Raw genomic sequence first — 9,444 nt, forward strand, 5'->3', positions numbered from 1 at the left:
GTGGTGTGGGTGTTGTATGTGGGGTGTGTGTGAGGTGTGGGTTACCAACATGTGATATGAACTGAGACCACTCTACAGGTTATCTGGGACCACTGTTAACACCAGATATAAGAAAATCTATCTGATATTACTGTGTACATATACTGATGAAACCAAATAACCAAACCCGCAATACATGGTTATATTGTGGGGGATGAAGTGCTCTGATCAAAGTATGTCATAGGGATTGCTTTGCCAGGTTCGTGTGTCACACACCGAACATTAACTTTATTTCTTTAGAGAACACACAACATCAGTTAGCATACATATGCTTGTTTTTGAGTCACTCCCACATTTAGTTGCATTTTCTGAATCTGAGTTTGTTTTTTTTCCACGCTGCTTTCTTAAAACATCATGGAAACATTTTACGATGACGTTTAATGAGTTATGTTTCTCTGCAAACTACACTGTGCTTTTATCTGCTGCAGGTGCCCGTGGACGCCCCAGGATACGCTCCCGAGGCCCTTGCTGAGACTAGCGGTGTTAGACTAGCGTACAAGGTAACCTCTTCTAAATCTGGCGTTACCCTGTTGGAGCTGATACCCGAGTCCGAATCAGTCCGTAAAAGAACGCGGTGTGAAACCGACAAACGATTAGGAAATAGGATGTGATTAACAGTTGTATTCTAACATTAACAAAGTTTACAAATTTACGCAAATCACTACTAATGTGTAATACAGTATAGAAAAAAACTGTCTAGATAACATCTTCTTTTCTTCGTGAGTGCGACGTTTCGATACATATTCTTGTACCGTTGTCAAGCACTTACGAATACAAGAAGTTGTTATCCATACAGTGTGTTCTATATTGTACATCCCAACTTCTAAAATACCTCTCAAAGAAATGTATTACAAGAGCAGTACAAAATGTAGAGCGTCAGTTTAAATTTAGAGTCTGTATAATTCAAAAGATTAAAGCAATAAAGTAAATGATGGTAATATTCACCTCGCCGCGTTTATGTACCACACTGACCTGTGAATGATGGTAATATTCACCTCGCCGCGTATATGTACCACACTGACCAGTGAATGATGGTAATATTCACCTCGCCGCGTATATGTACCATGCACTGACCAGTGAATGATGGTAATATTCACCTCGCCGCGTATATGTACCACACTGACCAGTGAATGATGGTAATATTCACCTCGCCGTGTATATGTACCGCACTGACCAGTGAATGATGGTAATATTCACCTCACCGCGTTTATGTACCACACTGACCAGTGACCATCGATGGTTGTCTTCCAGGCTTTCAAGGCATGGGAGAAAGCTAACAAGGTAGAGAGGAAAGCACCTGGTGTCTCCAGGAATAACGACCAGATGTTCTTTGTAGCATACGCTCAGGTAGGTGCATGCTGATATCCAGAGACGGCCTTTATTTCCCAGACACATCTTGTGCCACCGCCTGTTTCTGTAGGGAAATCACTAAACAATATCCACACACATAGGAGAACAGTATGATAAAATCAAATGAAGACGTATGTTGCTAAATGCTGTTGGTCAGCAACCTGACGAGGGTATTGTACCCAGAGACCATCACTACCACCTGCCTCCACTAGGAAGCCCTGAATTACTACGTTTTATCTATGAAACTTGAAAGTTCTATGTCCCCATGTTGTTCCAGCTTGTAAGTGTCAGTCAAAGGCTCCATGACTTGTATCCATGTGATGTGTGAAGACCGAGACAGTTCAGTTTCTGTGAATTAACTAAGATGTTGATGATTCAACCTCCAGGTCAGAGTATATGTCAGGTGAAATAAGAAATAAATACACTTGGATACTTTTCTGCTTCAGGCCAACTGCTTCAACCGTAATCCGAATGAAGCGTTTTCCCAGGCAGCTCGGGGCATTTTGCAGGAGAACCTGAAGTAAGTGTACCAATGATTACCATAAGTTCTAACGTGCAATGAAAATCAACAACGTTTCCGGATATTCCATATGAGGATGAAAGTCAAACATGTAGTGTAACAAGGATGTCTTAAACGATTTAATAACGGTCCACGTGACGTAAGTACTATCGTACAATGTAATGCAACACACACACACACACACACACACACACGATGGCTCTTACAGGCCTGTGTAAGTATTACCGCCTTTAATCTTGCAGAAGGAAACTGGCATTACACAAAAGGACATTTGTTCACCATACGTTTTTCATTTCCAGGGTTAACATGGCAGTGTCTCAAGTCCCAGAGTTCAGAGACGTGTTTAACTGTCCATCAAACACCAATATGGTTGCGAAGAAGTCGTGTACCATGTACTAGCGCTGACCAGGGAATGAGTGACACGGCTGCCCCGTCTCGAGGCTGTTATCGGTTAGCTCAGGTCGTTCCTTTTGTAAATAGTTTTCCATGATTTGGAACTGATTTTACCGTCAGGTTTGCCAGATGGGGACAGTCTGTGATTCCTATCTCTGGAAAGGGAGATAACTCTGCGTCCTGGCAGAGGCGTGGTATTGGTGTGGTTTCATTCTTTATTGTTGATACAAGATAACTGATGGACATGTAATACATTACCATGTACGCGATCCGTAACATAGACGGAACTTCCGGCCTTCTATCATGGTGTACATGTGTTTGCTAACACGGTATTCAAGGGACGTTAGTATCTTGGTGCCTTCTTCCGCCATTGTCTTGATGTTCCCGAAACTTACTCACCTTAGTGCTGTCTTCACTCAGTCCACAGTAGTTGTGATCACTGACACCCTGTTAATCAGGAAACCCCTATAGAAAGGACATTACAACGAACAGTTCACCTGGAACCTTTACTGGGAACAGCATGCAGACTACCAGAAGGCCACTGTGTAATCATGTAGACAGAGTTCCTCCACGCTGAACTTTCCCCATGGACAATACAGGACTGCTATTGTATATGCCATGACACCCTCCGGGGACACATGCAACAACTGGGAGTGACAGCCGTTTCAACCTCCAGTTAAGTCAAAGCTTAGTAAGAGTATAACCGGAGATGTCTCACACAAATGAACATCGGCAATATTTCTCTTGCGACAAGTGAAACAGTCTTGAGGTCTCTACTCTAAACATTGTTTCAATGTCATGCAACGGTAGGGTTCACACAACGTCTGTGCACGGAGTATGGCTATGCACGGACTTCCGGCAGTAACACACGGCATAGCCTGACTGTGGACGGACCCACGTCACTGCAAGCCGCCGTATGTCGTCCTGGGTGATGGAAGGACGTAGTGTATACATACCGGTCATTTACTGACCTTGACATTTACCGTTTATTGGCTGACGTTATTAGGCACGGGTAGTCGAGGTATGAATGTTCGAGCTGGAGGCATGATTCTCCATACACTGCATATCGGTGACTGGCGAAGAAGTGATATTCATGTTATGTGTAGTAATGTTATGGGAATTGTAAATACATACATCTATTTTTCATATTCATGTGTATGGGCATTTTTGATAGAACTATATTTTTACACAACGGCTATATTTGGTAAAAGATTAACTCAACATCATCCTTACTTGTTACTGGTTTCAGGTATGACATTCACCGCATGACCGTGCTACTGTCTGAAACGATAGATTATTCGCAATGACCGGGCTTATTGATATTGGTAACGGTACAGAGATATACCAAATACTTGTATAAGGGTAAAGACTCGGGTGTCGTCATTCGGTCACAAGTGCCTTCTGACTGATCGTATAAATGAACATTCCAATATTTTCTGTGATGATTCCTTGGTTTCACGGTCTCGTGTATAGTTGGTAAGAGAAACGGGTTGCTAGGCAAGTGTCGACGTTGCTTTAGGAACGTCATATGACGATGTGTACAAACTGCTGTCTGTGATGTAAGGGCACCTCTAACAAAGGTCAAAATCATTGTCTACGTAATGTCTTCTACATTTACAATAAATATATTTTTAATATGAAAATGATCTTTGTGTGTTCCTTCTGTTGTTTTACTTTCATAGTTACAGCGACAAAAGGAGCTCACTCCATGGTCTAGGGCATGTGTCTAGTCGAGGCCTAGACGTATTTACCGGAAGTATCTGACGTTCTGCCATTTCCATCGGATTTATCAATGAGGATTTAGTTCACATAGTGACATCAGTGAAGTGAATCCACTTTCTCGGCCAACTGGTCCGAGCCAAACAAGGACTTCCTTGCTGACGAGGATTTGATTTTTGTTAGGAAGACAATAATTCAAGATATACATCCGTATATGAGTAAATGTACTTATGTGTACTGATCTCCATAGCCAGCTTGTAGGACCCACAATTTGTGGGAACAGAGGTCCAGGCCCGAGAGTATAAAGTTATAAATCCAAATCGAGTGATTGGGTACGCCAATTCTGATTCGGCTCTGGGATATTCTTGTCTCCTTTGAGGTTTCTATTTTGTATGTAAATGTAACAAGGAGACTCACACCTTGACATGGGGAATTTAGGGGCGCACATAGAGGGGCGTACATGTACTTACCGGTACACATGTGTGGACTACCCAGACTATGTGGCTTACCCGTACGCAGGAGATGCTTCTCCAGACTGGTGTCGCCTACCCATACACAAACGTGGCTTACCCAGACTGGTATTCCTTACCTATACACAAGCGTGGCTTACCCAGACTGGTGTCGCTTACCTATACACAAGCGTGGCTTACCCAGACTGGTATCCCTTACCTGTACACAAGCGTGGCTTACCCAGACTAGTATCGCTTACCTATACACAAGCGTGGCTTACCCAGACTGGTATCGCTTACCTATACACAAGCGTGGCTTACCCAGACTGGTATCCCTTACCTATACACAAGCGTGGCTTACCCAGACTGGTATCGCTTACCTATACACAAGCGTGGCTTATCCAGACTGGTGTCGCTTACCTGTACACAAGTTGCTTACCCAGACTGGTGTCGCTTACCTGTACACAAGCGTGGTTTACCCAGACTGGTATCCAATACCTGTACACAAGCGTGGCTTACCCAGACTGGTATCTCTTACCCATACACAAGTGCGGCTTACCCAGACTGGTATCGCTTACCTATACACAAGCGTGGTTTACCCAGACTGGTATCCCATACCCATACACAAGCGTGGCTTACCCAGACTGGTATCGCTTACCCATACACAAGTGCGGCTTACCCAGACTGGTGTCGCTTCCTCAGACACAAGCGTGGCTTACCTATTGCACAACGGTGAATAACGAGCTGCTCACGTGACTGGGATATTATCAACCGGCGCGGCAGAAAATACGCAAGGTTTGATGTGATACCGTGCAACCCAACCCAGAAACACAGGAGCTTGTAACGCAAAAAGAAAACAGGCAGTGTCGGCCGCTAAGATCTTGAATATTTTATGGGCGCTTCTTGGTCTTGTTATTCAGAGCTCGAGCGGACATGTTTGTTTGTTTATCCCACACCGAAATATATCCCAGCTGTATGACAGCGATTTTACAAACCAGTGATCGATATCATGAACAACGATCCTCGCAACCAACAAAGTTTCAGAGTCTGACCGCCAGATGAGAGGACCAACCCACACCTCGGTCATTCAAAAGTTGTTTAATACATGATAATAAAATGTAAGAAAGTAGAATGTTAAGACCAACTTAGCTTTCTTCTTACGTTGCACCTATCCTCTACCTACAGCCTTAATCCCCGCACTGACACGGGAACGAAGCAACTGAATGAACAGTCGGAAGGGTTTGAGTTCGAGTCAGCAGAAATAAAAAAAGGTTTTCGTAATTATCGGGCTGGCGGCCAATTTACAGTCAGTCGGGCGATGAAAAACACAGAAACAATAAATGTTGCCCTTATCAAACATACGCATTATTATCAAATATCATTCATAGCACATACTAAACAATGAGATTTTACATACTGTATCTTTGAAGGGAGTCGAACCAATGAGCAAATGTTTACACACCTTCAAACACACACACAACCACACACACACGCATCCACCCACACTTCTTGTTAACTTGCCATAATTACGTGGGATGTAAGATTCTCGGGTGTTTACCAATTTGAGCGACAGCCTCTTTAAGAAGCATCCCAGTTTGATGTGGAAGGAGAGCCTGTAGTGGTGCATGTGTTATATCCCAGTTTGATGTGGAAGGTGAGCCTGTAGTGGTGCATGTGTTATATCCCAGTTTGATGTTGAAGGAGAGGTTGTAGTGGTGCATGTGTTATATCCCAGTTTGATGTTGAAGGAGAGCCTGTAGTGGTGCATGTGTTATATCCCAGTTTGATGTGGAAGGAGAGCCTGTAGTGGTGCATGTGTTATATCCCAGCTTGATGTGGAAGGAGAGCCTGAAGTGGTGCATGTGTTATATCCCAGCTTGATGTGGAAGGAGAGCCTGTAGTGGTGCATGTGTTATATCCCAGTTTGATGTTGAAGGAGAGCCTGTAGTGGTGCATGTGTTATATCCCAGTTTGATGTGGAAGGAGAGCCTGTAGTGGTGCAGATGTTATATCCCAGTTTGATGTTGAAGGAGAGCCTGTAGTGGTGCATGTGTTATATCCCAGTTTGATGCGGAAGGAGAGCCTGTAGTGGTGCATGTGTTATATCCCAGTTTGATGTGGAAGGAGAGCCTGTAGTGGTGCATGTGTTATATCCCAGTTTGATGCGGAAGGAGAGCCTGTAGTGGTGCATGTGTTATATCCCAGCTTGATGTGGAAGGAGAGCCTGAAGTGGTGCATGTGTTATATCCCAGTTTGATGTGGAAGGAGAGGTTGTAGTGGTGCATGTGTTATATCCCAGTTTGACGTTGAAGGTGAGCCTGAAGTGGTGCATGTGTTATATCCCAGTTTGATGTGGAAGGAGAGCCTGTAGTGGTGCATGTGTTATATCCCAGTTTGATGTGGAAGGAGAGCCTGTAGTGGTGCATGTGTTATATCCCAGTTTGATGCGGAAGGAGAGGTTGTAGTGGTGCATGTGTTATATCCCAGTTTGACGTTGAAGGTGAGCCTGAAGTGGTGCATGTGTTATATCCCAGTTTGATGTGGAAGGAGAGCCTGTAGTGGTGCATGTGTTATATCCCAGTTTGATGTGGAAGGAGAGCCTGTAGTGGTGCATGTGTTATATCCCAGTTTGATGTGGAAGGAGAGCCTGTAGTGGTGCATGTGTTATATCCCAGTTTGATGTGGAAGGAGAGCCTGTAGTGGTGCATGTGTTATATCCCAGTTTGATGTGGAAGGAGAGCCTGTAGTGGTGCATGTGTTATATCCCAGTTTGATGCGGAAGGAGAGCCTGTAGTGGTGCATGTGTTATATCCCAGTTTGATGTGGAAGGAGAGCCTGTAGTGGTGCATGTGTTATATCCCAGTTTGATGTGGAAGGAGAGCCTGTAGTGGTGCATGTGTTATATCCCAGTTTGATGTGGAAGGAGAGGTTGAAGTGGTGCAGGTGTTATATCCCAGTTTGATGTGGAAGGAGAGGTTGTGGAAGTGGTGCAGGTGTTATATCCCAGTTTGATGTGGAAGGAGAGCCTGTAGTGGTGCATGTGTTATATCCCAGTTTGATGTGGAAGGAGAGGTTGTAGTGGTGCAGGTGTTATATCCCAGTTTGATGTGGAAGGAGAGGTTGTAGTGGTGCATGTGTTATATCCCAGTTTGATGTGGAAGGAGAGGTTGTAGTGGTGCATGTGTTATATCCCAGTTTGATGTGGAAGGAGAGGTTGAAGTGGTGCAGGTGTTATATCCCAGTTTGATGTGGAAGGAGAGGTTGTAGTGGTGCAGGTGTTATATCCCAGTTTGACGTTGAAGGTGAGCCTGAAGTGGTGCATGTGTTATATCCAAGTTTTGATGTGGAAGGAGAGGTTGTAGTGGTGCATGTGTTATATCCCAGTTTGATGTGGAGTGAGTGAGTGAGTTTGGTTTTATGCCGCTTTTAGCAATATTCGAGCAATATCACGGCGGGGTTTTGATGTGGAAGGAGAGCCTGAAGTGGTGCATGTGTTCTATCCCAGTTTGACGTTGAAGGAGAGCCTGTAGTGGTGCATGTGTTCTATCCCAGCTTGATGTGGAAAGAGAGCCTGTAGTAGTGCATGTGTTATATCCCAGTTTGATGTGGAAGGAGAGCCTGTAGTAGTGCATGTGTTATATCCCAGTTTGACGTTGAAGGAGAGCCTGTAGTGGTGCATGTGTTATATCCCAGTTTGATGTGGAAGGAGAGCCTGTAGTAGTGCATGTGTTATATCCCAGTTTGACGTTGAAGGTGAGCCTGAAGTGGTGCATGTGTTATATCCCAGTTTGATGTGGAAGGAGAGGTTGTAGTGGTGCAGGTGTTATATCCCAGTTTGACGTTGAAGGTGAGCCTGAAGTGGTGCATGTGTTATATCCCAGTTTGATGTGGAAGGAGAGCCTGAAGTGGTGCATGTGTTATATCCCAGTTTGATGTGGAAGGAGAGGTTGTAGTGGTGCATGTGTTATATCCCAGTTTGACGTTGAAGGAGAGCCTGAAGTGGTGCATGTGTTATATCCCAGTTTGATGTGGAAGGAGAGGTTGTAGTGGTGCATGTGTTATATCCCAGTTTGATGTGGAAGGAGAGCCTGAAGTGGTGCATGTGTTATATCCCAGTTTGATGTGGAAGGAGAGGTTGTAGTGGTGCAGGTGTTATATCCCAGTTTGATGTGGAAGGAGAGCCTGTAGTGGTGCATGTGTTATATCCCAGTTTGATGTGGAAGGAGAGGTTGTAGTGGTGCATGTGTTATATCCCAGTTTGATGTGGAAGGAGAGGTTGTAGTGGTGCATGTGTTATATCCCAGTTTGATGTGGAAGGAGAGCCTGTAGTGGTGCATGTGTTATATCCCAGTTTGATGTGGAAGGAGAGGTTGTAGTGGTGCATGTGTTATATCCCAGTTTGACGTTGAAAGGAGAGCCTGAAGTGGTGCATGTGTTATATCCCAGTTTGATGTGGAAGGAAAGGTTGTAGTGGTGCATGTGTTATATCCCAGTTTGGCGTTGAAGGAGAGCCTGAAGTGGGTGCATGTGTTATATCCCAGTTTGATGTGGAAGGAGAGGTTGTAGTGGTGCATGTGTTATATCCCAGTTTGACGTTGAAGGAGAGCCTGAAGTGGTGCATGTGTTATATCCCAGTTTGATGTGGAAGGAGAGGTTGTAGTGGTGCATGTGTTATATCCCAGTTTGATGTGGAAGGAGAGCCTGAAGTGGTGCATGTGTTATATCCCAGTTTGATGTGGAAGGAGAGGTTGTAGTGGTGCATGTGTTATATCCCAGTTTGACGTTGAAGGTGAGCCTGAAGTGGTGCATGTGTTATATCCCAGTTTGATGTGGAAGGAGAGGTTGTAGTGGTGCATGTGTTATATCCCAGTTTGATGTGGAAGGAGAGCCTGTAGTGGTGCATGTGTTATATCCCAGTTTGATGTGGAAGGAGAGGTTGTAGTGGTGCAGGTGTTATATCCCAGTTTGATGTGG

General features: G+C 44.5%; 1 protein-coding gene across 1 annotated transcript; it reads left to right on the forward strand.

Annotated features, from left to right (window-relative positions):
• Positions 1-404: 404 nt before the first annotated feature.
• On the forward strand, positions 405-3,940 carry LOC124276371 (endothelin-converting enzyme-like 1). Its single transcript, XM_046712018.1, has 4 exons — positions 405-539; positions 1,291-1,386; positions 1,836-1,909; positions 2,209-3,940. The coding sequence occupies exons 1-4, from the start codon at positions 420-422 to the stop codon at positions 2,306-2,308; spliced, it is 390 nt and encodes a 129-aa protein (XP_046567974.1). The 5' UTR covers positions 405-419; the 3' UTR covers positions 2,309-3,940.
• The last annotated feature ends 5,504 nt before the right edge of the window (positions 3,941-9,444 follow it).

This window comes from Haliotis rubra, unplaced genomic scaffold, assembly GCF_003918875.1.
Source record: "Haliotis rubra isolate DU_JTF1 unplaced genomic scaffold, ASM391887v1 Scf2081, whole genome shotgun sequence".
Classification (NCBI taxonomy): domain Eukaryota; kingdom Metazoa; phylum Mollusca; class Gastropoda; order Lepetellida; family Haliotidae; genus Haliotis; species Haliotis rubra.

What these genes read in the sequence shown, in the direction of transcription:
- LOC124276371 (XM_046712018.1), top strand. Translation starts at nt 420, where the DNA reads ATGAGTTATGTTTCTCTGCAAACTACACTGTGCTTTTATCTGCTGCAG. An exon ending in TCTTTGTAGCATACGCTCAG is followed by an intron (nt 1,387 to 1,835) that starts GTAGGTGCATGC and finishes TTTCTGCTTCAG; the next exon opens with GCCAACTGCTTCAACCGTAA. An exon ending in ATTTTGCAGGAGAACCTGAA is followed by an intron (nt 1,910 to 2,208) that starts GTAAGTGTACCA and finishes TTTCATTTCCAG; the next exon opens with GGTTAACATGGCAGTGTCTC.